At 46.4% G+C, this 18,563-nt stretch overlaps 1 protein-coding gene across 4 annotated transcripts in view; it reads left to right on the forward strand.

Annotated features, from left to right (window-relative positions):
- taf2 (TAF2 RNA polymerase II, TATA box binding protein (TBP)-associated factor) overlaps nucleotides 1–18,563 on the forward strand; it is a 204,984-nt gene that overhangs the window by 174,146 nt on the left and 12,275 nt on the right. The window contains exon 30 of one of the 4 annotated variants that reach the window (XM_077599564.1): nucleotides 14,531–15,709. The exons of 2 other annotated variants lie outside the window; for them this stretch is intronic. In XM_077599564.1, the coding sequence (XP_077455690.1) occupies nucleotides 14,531–14,805 (275 nt within the window). In that variant the 3' untranslated portion in view covers nucleotides 14,806–15,709. Of the gene's footprint in view, nucleotides 1–14,530; nucleotides 15,710–18,563 lie in introns of those variants that run through there. One more of the 4 variants, XM_077599567.1, reaches the window with a different exon arrangement.

The following is an 18,563-nucleotide window of genomic DNA, read 5'->3' on the forward strand; positions in this document are numbered from 1 at the left end:
GATTCTCTCACTCAGTGGTTATCCAAAATGTTCCAAGAAAGAACTGTGAAAAAGAAAGTGCTGGTCATCTCCACGTTGGGACAGGACCTCACCGTGTGATTTTGACCGCTAACTTCACCAAGTTGGCCACCACCGTCAAAGCTGATGAACAAGTGTTGGAGCTCACGACCATGATCCAGTGTGGGGCTCGGATGTCCCCCTCAAACACAAACACTGGTCAGTCTCCTCCAAAATCCTGATGGCTCTGTTCCCCTAGTACTCGTCAAGGAACAGCAAAGAACACACTACGTCTGGAAACCATTGACTCCAGATTCCAGGCCTATGTCAACGCATCAGTCCGAGTACAACAAGGCCGAGAAGTCCAAATCACCACCGTCAAAATCGAAGGAAGAGACACCTGGATACATCAGTCCCACTGTGGACAGGTACAAGAATGAAGTGGTTGGTCATCGTCATCATCGCTCTGTGTTCCACCACATGAGGGGACCTCCCGGAACCTTGGTGCACTCCCGCTGGAGGAGAGTGCCCCACTACCTGGTTCTGGAGGCGGTCAGGGGCCCTCCAGATCTGCAGCCCGTCGGCCAGGACACCCATCGTCATCCAGGTCCCGTTGATCACCCTACAGCTTGCTCACTTGAGGATACAGGGGACCGACTGCGGGAGATCCGGTTCCGCAACGGGGATGGCTTGACTGGTTCCTCTCGGGCTCATGGACATGGACTCTTTTGAAAGCCCTAGTACCGTTCGTAACTGTTATTGCTCTCGTGCTTGTTATCCTAACCTGTTGTTTGCCCTGCTTCTCAGCTTTGATCAAACGTACCATTGATGCCACAGTCGAACGTACCATGATTGTCGATCTAAACTCCAGTCCGAAGTAATTTGTGAAGAATTTTTTTCAAAAGTAGCGTCGCTAACAAACGAGGTTCCGATATTTTTTATACTCACAAACAGGAAGGAATTGTAAGATATGCTAACTCACTATTTGCAATTGCTTGTTAGTATTGCATCAGTTTGGTGTGAGTAATGAAAAATGTCGAGTCCATGTTGAGACATCAACTCTACAGTTGTTTGGGCGTATCAGCCCACACCCTGTTTCTGTTATCTTCTCTGTGCAGCATCATGTTTTCACATATAAATAGATGCACAAACTGTTCGTTCGGGGAGAGTTGCGGCGAATAGGCTGTGCGTTCACAGCCGTTCGACTTCTCCCCATCCTGTAGTCTGGTAATAAACGTATCTCCTTGAAATTGTTCTCCCTCGTTCTTAACCTGCTCCTGAAGTTGTTTTACAGATCTATCAGCTCGTCCGGTCGCCCGTTCGTCCGGTCGTTCGTTTGTCCGGTCGTTCGTCCGGTCGTTCGTCCGTCCGGTCGTTCGTCCGTTCGTTCGGTCGTTCGTTCGGTCGTTTGTTTGGTCGTTAGTTCGGTCGGTCGTTTGGGCGTTCGGTCGGTCGTTTGTGCGTTCGGTCGGTCGTTTGTTCCGTCGTTCGGTCGGTCGTTCGGTCGTTCGGCCGGTTGTTCGGCCGGTCGTTCGTCCGGTCGTTAGTTTGGTCGGTCGTTCGGTCGGTTGGTCGTTTGTTCCGTCGTTCGGTCGGTCGTTTGGTCGGTCGGTCGTTCGTTCCGTCGTTCGTTCCGTCGTTCGTTCCGTCGTTCGTTCCGTCGTTCGTTCCGTCGTTCGTTCCGTCGTTCGTTCCGTCGTTCGTTCCGTCGTTCGTTCCGTCGTTCGTTCCGTCGTTCGTTCCGTCGTTCGTTCCGTCGTTCGTTCCGTCGTTCGTTCCGTCGTTCGTTCCGTCGTTCGTTCCGTCGTTCGTTCCGTCGTTCGTTCCGTCGTTCGTTCCGTCGTTCGTTCCGTCGTTCGTTCCGTCGTTCGTTCCGTCGTTCGTTCCGTCGTTCGTTCCGTCGTTCGTTCCGTCGTTCGTTCCGTCGTTCGTTCCGTCGTTCGTTCCGTCGTTTGTCCGGTCGTTCGTCCGTTCGTTAGTTCGGTTGGTCGGTCGATCCTTCGGTCGATCCTTCGGTCGATCCTTTGGTCGGTCGGTCCTTCGGTCGGTCGGTCAGTCCTCCGGTCGATCAGTCGTTCGTTCAATTGTTTCTTCGGTCGGTCGGATGTTCGGTCATTCGGTTGGTCGGTCGTTCATTCGTTTGTTCGGTCGTTCATTCGTTCGCTCGGTTGGTTGTTCGGTCGGTTGGTTGTTCGGTCGGTCGGTCCTTGGGTCGGTCGGTCAGTCGTTTGGTAGGTCGGTGGGTCAGTCGTTTGGTAGGTCGGTGGGTCAGTCGGTCGGTCATTTGGTCGGTCGGTCGTTCGTTCGGTTAGTCGTTCGGTCAGTCGGTCGTTAATTCGTTTGGTCGTTCGGTAAGTCGGTCGGTCATTTGTTCGGTCGTTTGTTCATTCGGTCAGTCTTCCGGTAGTTCCTTCGGTTGTTCCTTCGGTGGTTCCTTCCATCGTTCATTCCGTCGTTCATTCCGTCGTTCATTCCGTCGTTCGGTCGGTTGTTCGGTCGTTCGTTGGGTCGTTCGGTAAGTCAGTTGGTCATTGGATCGTTTGGTCGGTCGGTCGTTCGGTCGTTCGTTCGGTCATTCGGTCGTTTGATCGGTCGTTCGTTCAGTTAGTTGGTCGGTCAGTCGGTCGGTCGGTCAGTCGTTCTGTCATTCGTTCGTTCATTCGGTCGTTCGGTGGTTCCTTTCGGTGGTTCCTTCGGTGGTTTCTGCCGTCGTTCATTCCGTCGTTCATTGCGTCGTTCATTCCGTCGTTCATTCCGTCGTTCATTCCGTCGTTCATTCCGTCGTTCATTCCGTCGTTTGGTGTGTTGTTCGGTCAGTCGTTGGGTCGGTCGGTCAGTCGTTGGGTCGGTCGGTCAGTCGTTGGGTCGGTCGGTCAGTCGTTGGGTCGGTCGGTCAGTCGTTGGGTCGGTCGGTCAGTCGTTGGGTCGGTCGGTCAGTCGTTGGGTCGGTCGGTCGGTCGGTCAGTCGTTCGGTCGGTCGGTCGTTCGGTCGTTTGTTCGGTTAGTCGTTCGGTCAGTCGGTTGGTCATTCGTTTGGTCATTCAGTAAATTGGTCGGTCATTTGTTCGGTCGTTCGTTAGTTCATTCGGTCGTTCTTTCGGTCGTTCGGTGGTTCCTTCGGTGGTTCTTTTGGTGGTTCCTTCGGTCGTTCCTTCGGTGGTTCCTTCGGTGGTTCCTTCGGTGGTTCCTTCTGTGGTTCCTTTCGTGGTTCCTTTCGTGGTTCCTTCGGTGGTTCCTTTGGTGGTTCCTTTGGTGGTTCCTTCGGTGGTTCCTTTGGTGGTCCCTCCGGTCGTTCATTCCGTCCTTCAATCCGTCGTTCATTCCGTCGGTCGTTCGTTCGGTCATTCGTTCGTTCGTCCGGTCGTTCGGTCATTCGTTCGTTCATCCGGTCGTTCGGTCATTCGTTCGTCCGGTCGTTCTTTTTAAATTTACAAATTTATAAGGAGGCTTTGAAATGAAATGTGAGTTTGGAGTCAGATGTTAAAATAGTAAATCTGTTGAAATACCGTTTAAAACGGCGCGGCCTAAGGCAGCGATATAATAAGGGAAATAGCGTTTGGACTGGCGCCGCCAAGGGCAGCGATATAATTGAAACAAAACGTTTTGAACGTTGTGCTAATCCATAAAATACAGTGAAAGGTGAGACACACCTTTCAAAACTCTAAAGAGTTAGAAATTTGGTGTAGTGATAGTACTGAGATGGACGGAGAATTTGATCGTGAGAAACAATGGTTTGACCTAAGTATTATACCCGAGAGTGACAATAATGTGTTGCTAAGGGACCCTGGGAAAACAACGCTATTAAAGTGTGTGTGGAGGCCCTCCCTGAATGCGAGAGAAAGAAAAAGGGGAGTGAGTTGAATAAATGGTTGCATGACTGTAGAAAGGGTGAATGGATACCACCATTGATGTCGACAGCGTCATTGGTGGTTATCATGAAGGAAATGGAAAATGTTTTTTGGTCGTTTGTTCCGTTGTTCGTTCGGTCGGCCGTTTGGTCGGTCGGTCGTTTGTTCCGTCGTTCGTTCCGTCGTTTGTTCCTTCGTTCGTTCCGTCGTTCGTTCCGTCATTTGTCCGGTCGTTCGTCCGTTCGTTAGTTCGTTCGGTTGGTCGTTCGTTCGGTCGGTCCTTTGGTCGGTCGGTCCTTCGGTCGATCAGTCGTTCGTTCAATTGTTTCTTCGGTCGGTCGGACGTTCGGTCATTCGGTTGGTCGGTCGTTCATTCGTTCGCTCGGTTGGTTGTTCGGTCGGTTGGTTGTTCGGTCGGTCGGTCCTTGGGTCGGTCGGTCAGTCGGTCGGTCATTTGGTCGGTCGGTCGTTCATTCGGTTAGTCGTTCGGTCAGTCGGTCGTTAATTCGTTTGGTCGTTCGGTAAGTCGGTCGGTCATTTGTTCGGTCGTTCGTTCATTCGGTCGTTCTTTCGGTAGTTCCTTCGGTTGTTCCTTCGGTGGTTCCTTCGGTGGTTCCTTCGGTGGTTCCTTCGGTGGTTCCTTCGGTGGTTCCTTTGGTGGTTCTTTCCGTCGTTCATTCCGTCGTTCATTCCGTCATTCATTCCGTCGTTCATTCCGTCGTTCATTCCGTCGTTCATTCCGTCGTTCATTCGGTCGTTTGGTTGGTTGTTCGGTTGTTCGTTGGGTCGTTCGGTCAGTCAGTTGGTCAGTCGGTCGTTCGGTCGGTCGTTCGTTCGGTCGATCGGTCGGTCGTTCGTTCAGTTAGTTGGTCGGTCGGTCAGTCGTTCTGTCATTCGTTCGTTCATTCGGTCGTTCTTTCGGTCGTTCTTTCGGTCGTTCGGTGGTTCCTTTCGGTGGTTCCTTTCGGTGGTTCCTTCGGTGGTTCCTTCGGTGGTTTCTGCCGTCGTTCATTCCGTCATTCATTCCGTCGTTCATTCCGTCGTTCATTCCGTCGTTCATTCCGTCGTTCAATCCTTCGTTCATTCCGTCGTTTGGTGTGTTGTTCGGTCAGTGGTTGGGTCGGTCGGTCAGTCGTTGGGTCAGTCGGTCAGTCGTTGGGTCGGTCGGTCAGTCGTTCGGTCGGTCGTTTGTTCGGTTAGTCGTTCGGTCGGTCATTCGTTTGGTCGTTCAGTAAATCGGTCGGTCATTTGTTCGGTCGTTCGTTAGTTCATTCGGTCGTTCTTTCGGTCGTTCGGTGGTTGCTTCGGTGGTTCTTTTGGTGGTTCCTTCGGTCGTTCCTTCGGTGGTTCCTTCGGTGGTTCCTTCGGTGGTTCCTTCGGTGGTTCCTTTGGTGGTTCCTTTGGTGGTTCCTTCGGTGGTTCCCTCGGTGGTTCCTTTGGTGGTTCCTTTGGTGGTTCCTTCGGTGGTTCCTTTGGTGGTCCCTCCGGTCGTTCATTCCCTCGTTATTCCATCGTTCATTCCCTCGTTCATTCCGTCATTCGTTCCGTCGTTCATTCCGTCCTTCGTTCCGTCGTCCATTCCGTCCTTCGTTCCGTCGTCCATTCCGTCCTTCATTCCGTCGTTCATTCCATCGGTCGGTCGTTCGGTCATTCGTTCGGTCATTCGTTCGTCCGGTCGTTCGGTCATTCGCTCGTTCGTCCGGTCGTTCGGTCGTTCTTTTTAAATTTACAAATTTATAAGGAGGCTTTGAAATGAAATGTGAGTTTGGAGTCAGATGTTAAAATAGTAAATCTGTTGAAATACCGTTTAGAACGGCGCGGCCTAAGGCAGCGATATAATAAGGGAAATAGCGTTTGGACTGGCGCCGCCAAGGGCAGCGATATAATTGAAACAAAACGTTTTGAACGTTGTGCTAATCCATAAAATACAGTGAAAGGTGAGACACACCTTTCAAAACTCTAAAGAGTTAGAAATTTGGTGTAGTGATAGTACTGAGATGGACGGAGAATTTGATCGTGAGAAACAATGGTTTGACCTAAGTATTATACCGGAGAGTGACCATAATGTGTTGCTAAGGGACCCTGGGAAAACAACGCTATTAAAGTGTGTGTGGAGGCTGTTATGGATACAGGTCACTTACCTCTCACTGTCTTACACTTACCTTCAGTCAGCTAGTAGGAGGCAGATCACCACCCAAACATCTTTTCATATTACCTCAGAAGGGAATGTGTGTTGTGTTACCGCAAATTTAGAGTTCTGATGGATGTGGGGAAAAAACTGTCCTTAAGCCTATTTGTCCGTACTTTGTGGGACCTATAGCGTCTGCCAGAGGGCAGCAGCTGGAACAGATTGTGACCAGGGTCGTAAGGGTCCCCTATGATGTTCCTGGCTCTGCTGAGGTAACGAGGGCTGGCAATATCTTCCAGTGAGGGCAGAGAGCAGCCGACAATCCTCTGGGCAGTGTTAATCACCTTCTGCATGGCCTTTTTGTCTGCCGCCGTGCTTCCAGCGTACCACACTGTGATGCAGTACGCCAGGATGCTCTCTACAGTGGTTCTATAGAAGGTCATCAGAAGCTTGGTGCCCAAGTTGTTCTTCCTAAGTACCCTGAGGAAATGGAGTCGTTTCTGAGCCTTCTTCACTACTGCCGTGATGTTTGTAGACCATGAGAGCTTATCCGTGACGTGGACCCCCAGGAATTTAAAGGACTGGACCCTGTCTACACATAACTCCATTTATGAGGAGTGGGGCTAGATCTGTGCCGTGTTTGCGTAAGTCCAGGATTATTTCTTTAGTTTTCGAGGTGTTCAGTGTGAGATTGTTCACCGCGCACCTCTAACAGTCTGTGGTTGGTTGGTCAAGAAGTTATTTAAAGTTCATCATGTACCATATGTCACCGAACTCACGCAGCCACTATGTGCACTGCTAAACGAGCAAGGAATGTGGAATCTCTCTCATCCACTGCCATTGTCCACAGCAGCGGAACAGTCATTCATCTCATTGAAACAACTTCTATCTTCGGCAACTGCTCTCGCCATTCCTGATGACTCTAAGATGTTTTATTTGGATGCTTCAGAAAAAGAGTCAAGCGTCTCTGCTATTCTTTTTCAAAAAGGGGCAGGGGGACAACGTAATATATGCCTTTACGTCTCCACTCCACTTGTGTGTACATACACAACGACTGGTGCTGCAACAGTAGGATCATTAACACTCACTGTTCTTCCGATTTAGAGCTCTTGGCAGTACAGTGCAGACCCTTCCATCTACCTAGAGAGCTAACGATTGTCATTGTAATGGCTGTTTACATCCCACCGGATGCTAACGTTAGCACAGCACTTAGCCTCCTGCTAGCCATTGTAAACAAACAGCAGTTTTACCACCCCGATGGAGTCTTTATTGTCGCCGGTGACTTCAACAAAGCATGTTTAAAGACTGCTCTGCCTAAGTTTATCCAGTACGTGAAGTGTCTAACCAGAGGAGATAAAACTCTAGACCATGTTTATTCTAACATCAAACATGCTTATAGAGCCACACCCCTCCCACACCTTGCTGGATCCGACCATCTCTGGCTGTCCCTCACCCCCTCATACATCCCACTCCGGAGGTAAACAAGGCCACAAATAAAGACAATAAAAACATGGCCTGAGGACGCCCTTTCTCCGCTGCAGGACTGTTTTTCCCGCACCATTTGGGAACTTTTTGAACACCACAACCTCCAGGAATACACGGACACTGTACTTTCCTACATCAAAAACTGCACGGACACTGTCACTGTTAAAAAAACAAAAACCCTGGATGACCAGTTAGACACAGGCACTCATCAAACACCGTAACACCGCCTTCAGGTTAGGGGACAAGGTACAATACAGCGCTGGCAGAGCAGACCTGAAGATAGGCATTAAAAAGACCAAGGCAGCATATACAAGGAAAATTGAGGAGCACAGAAAATAACCCAAAGAACATGTGGCAGGGAATACAACAAATTACCAATTACAATGACAATAATGTGTCTGTTAACGCAGATGCCTCACTAGCAGAGGAACTGAACCTTTTCTTTCCCCGCTTTGAGACTGACAAATCCGACTCAGTCTCAACACATCCACAACCACCCTGCAGCAGTACACTGAAGCTTCAGCAACATGAAGTGAGACAGGTAATGCGGTCTGTGAATACCAGGAAAGCTGCTGGCCCTGATGGAGTACCTGGGAAGGTGCTCAACGCCTGTGCTGACCAGCAGACTGGGGTTTTCACAAAGATTTTCAATTGTACCCTGCAACAATTCATCATCCCATTCTTCCTAATATCTGCCACCATTATCCCTGTCCCTAAAAAGCCAACCATTGACAGCCTGAATGATTATAGGCCTGTTGCACTTAACGCCTGTGATCATGAAGTGCTTTGAAAAGTTGGTCGCCTGCCATATCAGGGATACAATCCCTCCCTCAGTTACCAGTTTGCTTGTAGAGCAAATAGGTCCACTGAGGACGCCATCGCCGTAGCTCTACACACAACACTGAGCCACCTGGAGCACCATGGGAACTACGTGAGGATGCTTTTCATTGACGAAAGCTCAGCCTTCAACACTATAATACCGGACATTCTGGCTGACAAACTCTCCCACCTTGGACAATCCTCTTCCATCTGCTGCTGGATTAAGAACTTCTTAACCAACCATCCACAAACTGTTAGACTTGGTCCCCACCTCTCTTCCTCCATTACACTGAGCAGTGGCTCCCCTCAAGGCTGTGTACTGAGTCCTCTTCTGTACTCCCTGTACACATACGACTGTACACCGAGCCACCAGTCTAACTCCATCATCAAATTTGCCGATGACTCATCTCAGGGGGGATGAGTCTGCCTACAGAGATGAGGTCAACAAACTGTATTTGGGGTGTTTGGTGAACAATCTCACACTAAACACCACGAAAACTAAAGAAATAATCCTGGACTTTCGCAAACGCATCACAGATCTGGCCCCACTCCTCATTAATGGAGTATGCGTAGACAGGGTCCAGTCCTTCAAATTCATGGTCGTCCACGTCACTGACAAGCTCTCCTGGTCTACCAACACTAAGGCAGTGGTGAAGAAGGGCCAGAAATGACTCAATTTCCTGAGGGTACTCGGGAGGAACAACTTGGACACTAAGCTTCTGGTAACCTTCTACAGAGCCACTGGCATACTGCATTACAGTGTGGTACGCTGGAAGCACGGCAGCAGACAGAAAGGCTGGTACTCGGCCGTTTGGTCGCCCGGAAGGTTATTGATAATTACCATTTAAAATTGTTGCTCAAATTCCCTAAATACAAACTGCGAATTATTATTTAGTCATACTTAATGCCCTATTAATTATTAGGCTAAAGAAAAGCTTCAAATTCCCCGTACTTTTATTGTGTTTTGTTGGAGAACTTGTTAAGACCCTGACTGACGTCCCTTCCTAAGGGGACAACTCATGTACATACAAACTCTTATACACTCACACGTCCGCTCAGTGAAACTGCTCAGGGCCATTGTTGGCTTTAATTGATGCGTAGACCGTGTTGTTTTACCTTGTTTTGTCGCCGGACTTTTGGTCGCCGGTTGTTTGGGTCCGGGCGACCAAACGTCCGGCGACCAAACGGCCGGTCACAAGAAAGGCCATGCAGAGAGTGATCAACACCGCCCAGAAGATCATCGGCTGCTCTCTGCCCTCACTGGATGACATTGCCAGCCCTCGCTACCTCCGCAGAGCCGGGAACATTGTCAGGGACCCATACAACCTGTTCCAACTGCTGCCCTCTGGCAGACGCTAGATGTCTAACAAAGCACGGAGAAATAGACTTAAGGACAGTTTTTTCCCACAGCCATCAGGACTCTGAACTTGCGTTAGCACGACACACAATCCCTTCTCTGCAATAACTTCGGGGTGTGCAATAACAATGTGCAATATTTTAGAATTTACCTTGCCAGGATGTGACTCTTTATATTTTTATATTACTTATTTATGGGTTTTTTTTACGGGAAAACATACTTTGTGGAGTAGCACCACCAATTTCGTTATACGCAGCTGTGTATGATGACAATAAAGGATTTTGATTTGATTTGATTTTGATTGAAATTACTTCTTGACCGCAACGGGCCCCGATAAAACACCAACAAGAAATACTTGCATTAAGGGTAGCTCTCATGCTCCCCAAAACAGTAGCAGTGGTTAAATGCAGAGGACATGCTAAAGGCGATGATTTGGTGGTGAGAGGAAATGCGGCGGCAGACAGGGCGGCAAAGGAGAAGGCAGGGTATCTCCCAACTCTACAGATAGTGGTCAGCAAAGAAGAGATAAGTAGTAAGGAACAGATCGACTTGGATGCGATAAAAAACATTTAATCTCACGGTTTCCCCAAAAAGATCAGATCAGACAATGGAACTCATTTCAAAAACAAACATTTGCAAAAAGTAGAGAAGGCACTGGGACTTAAACAAACGTTCGATTGTATGTATCACCCACAATCTCAAGGCCAACTTGAACGAATGAACCGGAATATTAAGGAAAACCTGGCCAAGGTGCTGGCCTCTTCCAAACTCAATTGGGTACAAGCACTTCAAATCGCTTTAATGAATGTGCGAATCTCATTAAATTCGGCTAAGGGGTGGACACCCTTCGAGTGTCACACACCCTCGGGTCCATTGTCAAACCAAATTCCAGAAGGACCACCAGAGTTGAAACAATTAATGTTTGAATTCTCCCATCTCACTGAAAGACATAATGACGCTCCTCACGTGCTTAATGATTGTGCTTCTGTGTAGCTTAAAGTGACTAAACGGAAGTGGTCTGAGCCCCGGTGGGACGGCCCATATTTGGTGGTGGAGAGAACATCATCTGTAGTCCGCCTGGCAGGAAAGGGTCACGTGGTACCATCTCACGTCCCCCAGGCCGGCCCCCACCTCCATGGGAGAGCCATTGGCTCCACCGGCTTCCATCCTAGCGAACTCCAAATCCGACCTACTTGTCCCCGCCAAGAAACGATAATTTGGCCAAACTATCTCACCCTATCCAAACACAGTCATTTGCTTCCTCCTTGCTCTTCTAAAATATAGCACTCTTCATCACACACATTAGTTGTAGTCTTTCCCTTCCTCTTGAACTACGATGCTTCCTCTGGTGATTTAAGTCATCATTTTGATTGTCATCGCTGAAGAAAGAGACAAATGCCCTATTCCTGTGAACACATCGCCAATATCAGGATCTAACACTGAACTGGGCTGTGCGTCTGGGTCCGAGGGAATGATGAAAAGTTGTTCGAATTTGATGCTTGCCCATATTGTTTTTACGAGGCTAGACGTTTTGATATGTACCTGACTTCTATCAAATGGGATTATTTACTCCTCTTCTCCCTCTACACAACATAAGACAGACACCTGCCACCTCCAGAAGTTCTCTGACGACACTGCTATTGTTGCAAGAGTGATGGGCGGGAACGACCTAGAGTACAGGGGAGTCATCACAGCCTTTGTTGACTGGTGTAGGCAAAACCACCTCTACATCAACACCAGTAAGACAAAGGAAATGGTCATCGATTTTCAGAGGAATCCTCAACAGACCACTCAGGTGATTATCCAGGGTACAGACATTGAAATCGTGGAGAATTTTAAGTACCTGGGTGTTCACCTCAACAACAAACTAGACTGGTCCACAAACATAGATGCCCTGTATAAAAGGGGCCAGAGCCGCCTCTACCTACTGAAGACACTACAGTCCTTTGGAGTACGCAGGACACTGCTGAGGACCTTTTACGACACTGTGGTGGAATCTACAGTGTTTTATGCAGTGGTCTGTTGGGGACGCGGGAGCACGGAGAGGGACAGGAACAGGCTGAATAAGCTGGTAAAGAGGGCCAGCTCTTTTCTGGGCTGTCCTTTGGACTCTGTGGAGGAAGAGGGAGAGCGGAGGATTCTGACCAGGATGATGTCAATCATGGACAGGACCTCCCACCCCCTGCATGAGTCTGTGGAGTCCCTCCGAAGCTCTTTCAGCAATAGACTGCTGCACCCTCATTGTAGGAAGGAGCGCTTCCGCAGTTCCTTCCCCCATCAGCTGTCAGGCTCTTTAACAAAATAAATGGCTGAGTGTTAAAACCTACCGTATGTATACATGTACATCTATGTGTATGTACGTATATTATATATATATATATATGTGTGTGTATGCATATATGTATATATATATATATATATGTTCCAGTTTTTGTCCAACTTTACGTCTTTTTGAGTCTATCCGTTTTTGATACCGAAACTCGTAGCTCGTTTTGTGTTTTTGCTGCTTTTCTGTCTTAATGATTTGGTGTTTCTTAATGATCCAATTGACTTTGGTTTGCTTTGTACTTTGTGCTTTTTGCTTTTGCTTTGTTGTTCTGCGGCCTTTGACTGTACTGTCTAACTTATAACTGTGCCTTTTCTTGCTACTGTCACAATGAAATTTCCCGAATACGGGATGAATAAAGTTATCCAATCCAATCCAATATATACATACACATAGATGGCTTGTTTGCATAGAGGCCGTTCTTGTGTTGAGTGGTTCCTTCTGTTTCCCATTGTTGTTGCTCTTCTTCTGGTCGTTTATTTTGCATGTCTCTTAGGATTTTGGCAGGGATTGGGCTGTCTTTCCACCGTGGAGATTGCCGTCTGGATGTTTGTCTGCTTCGTCTGCTCGCTTGTTCCCCAATGAGATGGGGTCTTGTCCCGTCGTGTGTGCTTTACATTTGCAGATAGCCAGCTTCATTGGTAGCTGTACCGCTTTCAGGAGTTCTGTGAGAAGCTCTGCATGTTTGACTGGGGATCCATTGGACATTTTCATTACTCGTTTAGCCGTTTATTTTAACCCTTTGTAAGAAGGTTTAGTCTCATTTGAAACACCTTCACCTTTTTTGCATATGGAGACAATTAAACCAATATAAAAGTTCCCTATGGTTTATGGCATTGCTCGCTGAGGCCTAATCTTTCCAATCAATATTGGAGTGGTTGTCGTTTAATTTAATTACATCAGAAAGTTGTTCTCACCTGTCTCCTCAAACGTTTCAACTGAGAGAACCTCCTTACATTGCAAAAGGTGGATGCACATCCCCCTCTCGGCTATTTTCATGTCTGCTGGTTGGTCAGCAACACTTGGTATGGACGTTCCCTCTTTGGGTTGGGCTAGTGCTTCTTCTTTATACTGTAGGTTGAGCACCCAGGCTCCTGGCATCACCGTTGGTCCGTTTCCTGTTGAGAAGCACAGTCTCTTTCTGCTAACCCAAATTCAATGCGTTTCTTTAAAGATTTTCTTTTTATATAGTCAGCCAGATTAGCCTCATCATCCAGTTCCAATCGTGTAGTGAATAATGGCAATTTGTATGGTCTACCAAATAGGATTTCCATATATTGTTGTTCGGTTGACCTCGTTATGTACGCGCAGTGATTTTTATAACGAAATATGGAACCTTTTGCCAATCCCGTCAATTATCTTGTTAACATAATTTGGGTGCCATTATCACTATAAATCAATGGTTCTTTGGAATTTCATATCATGCATTGTCTTTGTTTTTTCTTTCTTTTTTTTTTTCTTTCTCTTTTGCTCCCAAATTCCCCATTTTGCATAGCAGATTATTTGATCATCCACTTCAAGTTTAGCATTTGGAGTACTGCTGCTGCATTCTCATCAAAAATTTCATTTGACGAAATATTTTTTTCCATAATATGTCTCCGCCAGCCCTGAAAAAGGGCTTATTGGCGATTTCAGAAATCGCTTTCAAATTTCCAAATCCTTTGCCGCCATCCCTGAAAAAGGCCTTATTGGCGATTTCAGAAATCAATTCCAAATTTCTAAATCATTTTCCACCTTGATATCTAACCAATTGATTATATCTCGGTGGCCAGCCAATCAAAAACACAAAAAGACAGACAAACATTCACGCTCACTCATAATCAGACAATAGTGGTCTGCAAATTTTGATCCCCGGTGGAGACCGCCATTGCTGAAAAGGGCTTTGGCAGCTTATCACATTTTGCTGTCCCATCAGCAATAATCATTCCCAAAGGAAATAGGTCAACGTCATTTGGTTGACATCAATTGTTCGATGCTTATGCAATCTGTAATATTCTAATAGTCATTAATATGACCCAGGCCAAAGCATATTTCACCTGCTCAGGACAAAACAAGGAATGTTTAGCGTGCACTGAAACAACCCATGCCTCTTCCGTCCTAGGGAAATCATGCCTATCCTAAATTAATTATTTTATCTAAACCAGTCAGGTACAATTTACCTAATAATTTGGATGAATGCCATTTTTGCATTGTCATTTTCATGTTTGATATCATTAACAACCAAATAATTCTTAATACTTAAGGTCTAATTCGCAAATCACCCCTGTATTGCTAACCACCCAAGGATAGCTAAATTTACTGGCTGAATTCCTTTTGAATTCCTATTGAATTCCTATTGACTCGTCTCACCCCCACCAAGGAGACAATGTTTACTTAAGATAAGAGCCATTTTCTGCAGCAACACTCTGCACACAAAATATTTTAACTACTCTATGCACCTCAAGTCAACTCTCTGCACACCTTCAGCTGCTTTTTCCACACTTTCTTTTCTATTCACTTACAAAACTCTTTTCTTCACCAATTCCCCTTCTATGCTCATCAAACCCTCCATATCCTTCAAATTGGGACAGAAGCCATACCTCTCCACCCATTGCGGCAGACACAGGTAACCCCCCACACTACGCATCCGCACATACCCCACATCCGGCAACCCTCCAATCTCCATTCTGCAGTCTGGCAACAAACCCATCTCCCTTGTCGCTTTCCGACCCATATTAATCACTTACTTAATAGTTTAAACAAAAATTATATTCTAAATTTACCGAAATTGATCTTAATACTTTGCGATTCACCTAATATCTCTGAACACAACAAGATCAGACAAGTCCCTGACTTTGTCTCTTAGCGGAGTCCCTGACTCTGTTCTTGTTCTACGCACGTCGGTCCCAGACCTCGAACATATATGTTCTACGTATGTCGGTCCCAGATCTCGAACATTTATGTTCTACGTACAGTGGTACCTCGACTTACGATCAGCTCGTGGTACGACATGCTTATGGTACGACGAAAATTTTGATTGAATAATTCGCCCGAGATACGATCAAAATTTCGAGATGCGACTAAACCAGGTGGCCATGGCACTGTCTTTTTTGCATCTCTTTCGTGTTTAAAATATATCTACGAGCACTGGGCGGACTTTGCATTTCCCCACCCGTTTTTCCCCCACGTTGATCTACATTTACATACAAGGTAAATAACAAGGGATCGGCAGAGTTCGGCAAAATGGCGACCGTTGACAATCAACATGAAGCGCGAAATAATTAGAAAATATGAGAGTGGGGTACGTGTTACCGAGCTTGCTCGGTAAGACGAGAGGAATCCGTCAACCATATCCACCATCCTTAAGCAGAAGGACACAATTAAGGAGAAGAGGCCTTCCGAAGGACTAACTATAATTTCCCACCGGCGCAGTGACATTCACGACAAGATGGAGAGCCTTCTTTTATTGTGGATAAAATAAAAACAGCAGGAGATAGCGTGACCGAGTTAACCATATGTGAAAAAGCCAGTGGAATTTACATGGATTTGATAACAACGAAAGGAGAGCCTTCAACATCTTCAGAACCCTTTAAAGCAAGTCAGGTATGGTTCGAAAATTTTAAAAAAAGATCTGGAATACATTTGGTGAACATTTGTTGCCGGAACTCAGTAGCGAGGAGGCGGTGGAAGAGGTGGGGCCCCTGGCTACGAAAGATATCAAAGACATGTTCGCAAAGTTGCAAGAGGTTTCGGATTTTATAGAAAAAGACACCCTGACGAGCTGGCAAGTCGTTGCGCGTTATCGTATTGTGATGACATTTGTGTGCGTCATTATCGAAATATTTTAAAGGGGAGGCAAAAACAAACAACTCATGATGCGTTCGTTTTGAAGACCCCGGCGGAACGTCCGGGTGGGGTCAACACGTAGAACTAAGGTAAAAAAGATTAAAACAAAATTAGAATTCAGTTTTGTGTGAAGTTACATTAAACGTTGAGTGTCTGTATACATTTATCCAAGTTAATTTAAATGTGTTTGTTTACGAGTGCCATGGATAAAGTCCCCCCGAACACCCCCCTCCGCCTCCGTGTATGTTGCTGTATCTACCCTCCGCGAAATGCGTCTTAATTTTACTTCTATTAAACACATTTTATTACTATTAAACCACTCTCTATTTATTACTTTGTCAATATATGGCGAATTAGAAGAAATAAAACATTTTTTCCAATCCAATATCCTGTTTTTGGTGTTTTTTCAGAGGGTTGGAACAAATTAATTTGTTTTCAGTTCATTTCAATGGGAAACGTTCGCTCGAGTTATGAAAAGCTCAACATACGATCTCAGTCTCGGAACGAATTACGATCGTATGTCCAGGTACCACTGTACGTCGGTCCCAGACCTTGAACATATATGTTCTACGTACATTGGTTCCAGACCACGGACATTCAACACTACCGCAGTGATAATACTCATTCAAATTATCACACTTCACGGAGACAGAAATCAAAGGGTGAACTCACAATCTTTCTCGTTCCGAACGTGCCCTAGTTTGGGGGACCCGTCACCAGATTACCAGAGCGGCGAGGGAACGTCCGTCGGGCTCACCCTTTCAATGGAGGATGCTGTGGACAGTCTTTATTTTGCCCTTCTTAGCGGTCCGTCGTCGCTCCGGCAATTGCTGGCATGTTGGGTCTCGGGCTTCGGCACCAAAGTATGATAGGTCTGAAAAACAACTTCAGGAGGCAGGCTAAGAAAGAGTTAGACCAATTTAAAGGAGATTCAGTTTATTACCAGACTGCAGAATGGGGATCGGAGCTCAAACTGCGTGAACAACAGTCTGTTGTCTTTGCAGCTCTCTCCGAAAGACCAGTGAGTGAGTCTTATATACAGGCAAAACTGACAGTTGTCGGCAGGACTTTGAACAGATACGTTTTAGTTATTTGCAGGGCAAAGATTGATTAATTAGTCAGACAGTTGAGTGTTTATGCTGACATGTCAGCCATTCACAGTTTGTATGAGAACAATGCTTTCATACTCACAAAAACTGATATAATCTTACACTTATATAAACCATATCCTTGATTCAGTCATCAGTTTTTTGTTACAGATATGGCTTACAAGAAAAAACGGTACCTAAACTTATGGATAACTAAATATTGTTTTGCTGATCATCTTAATATTCTCAAATGTATAAACCTGTAGGATAAAATAAACAACGCGTAAAGGAGACAAAATAAATTGAATAAAGTTAGTTATGAGGATACAGAATTCTGGTTGTTGATGGTGAAGAAAACGTGTGAAGGAAAAAGGATAGAATCTCGCAGAGAGAAAGACAGTCATGATGGTGATGACAGGCAGGGCGAAGCCGTGTTGTTCCATGGAAAGGAAGATGATGAAACAGGTCTAGTAGGGAGAAAGAAAAAAATTAAGGAGGAAAAAAATGATGATTGCGAACATGAAAATGTGGTGCACACTCTGAGGCTTTATCCATCATTGCCAAATGTTTGTGCTTTTCTCAGATTGCATTTGTCGCCTCCCGCCCCACCTCCGGTCTATCAGAGTGATTGCCTGACTAGGGCGGCGGGGCCGTTGGGTGAGTGGTCCAAGACATGGGGGGAAGAGCTCTTCCCAATGCCTAAACTACCAGAATTTAATGATAGTTTTATGGGACAATATCCTATGATTGAAGTTGCAAATCCAAACATAGAACAGGGTCAGCCACTACTATCTTGTTGCATAGAACATGGAAACGAGATGATGTGAAAAAGCAGTGGAAGCCATCACGTCTCATAAAGTAGATGTAGTGGAATATCAGAGAAAGAAGATGTGAAAAAGTCTTATCATCTGAGAGATTGTGTAATAATAACACTTCTTGTTAGACACTGTTCCCCAGATATCGAATACATGTCGGTGTGGTGCAGACAGATAGGCGTTGTTATCGTCACTGCTGTCTACATCCCACCGGAAGCTAAGCTAAGTACCGCTCTCTCCCTACTAATGGACACAATAAACAACAACTCTGGATCATGTTTATTTGAACATCAAAAGAGCATACAGAGCCTTACACACACTCGGGACAGTCAGATCATGCCTCTTTGTTGATGGCCCCAACTTAAACTCCGCTTAACCGACAATCAAAGCCGCAAAGACGAACCATTTACACATGGCCTGACGACGCCCTCCTCCAACTCCAAGACTGCTCTGAACAGACACAGTGGGAAACTTTCCACCATGAATACCTGGGAACCTTCGCATACGCAGTACTGTCTTACATCAAGTATCGGATGGCTACGGTCACTGTGGAGAAGACCATCCAGGTATACCCAAACCGGAAACCATGGATGACCAGCCAGGTCCGATCACTAAATCCTAAACAACTTTTTTGTCCGCTTTGAGTCCCAAGCCCACCACCCTGTCACACCACATCAACGTGTACATCCCACACCAAGCTCGGGAAGACGCCCCGGCCCACTCATTGTGGAGGTAGTGGATGTGAGACGTGTGCTCCGAGCAGTCAATCCAAGGAAGGCCACAGGACCGGATGGAATACCAGGCAAAGTACTTCAGGCCTGTGCTGACCAACTAGCACTAGCAAGTAGAGACTTTCAAATTCCTAGGAGTCCATA

Source organism: Stigmatopora argus, chromosome 4 (assembly GCF_051989625.1).
Source record: "Stigmatopora argus isolate UIUO_Sarg chromosome 4, RoL_Sarg_1.0, whole genome shotgun sequence".
Classification (NCBI taxonomy): Eukaryota; Metazoa; Chordata; class Actinopteri; order Syngnathiformes; family Syngnathidae; genus Stigmatopora; species Stigmatopora argus.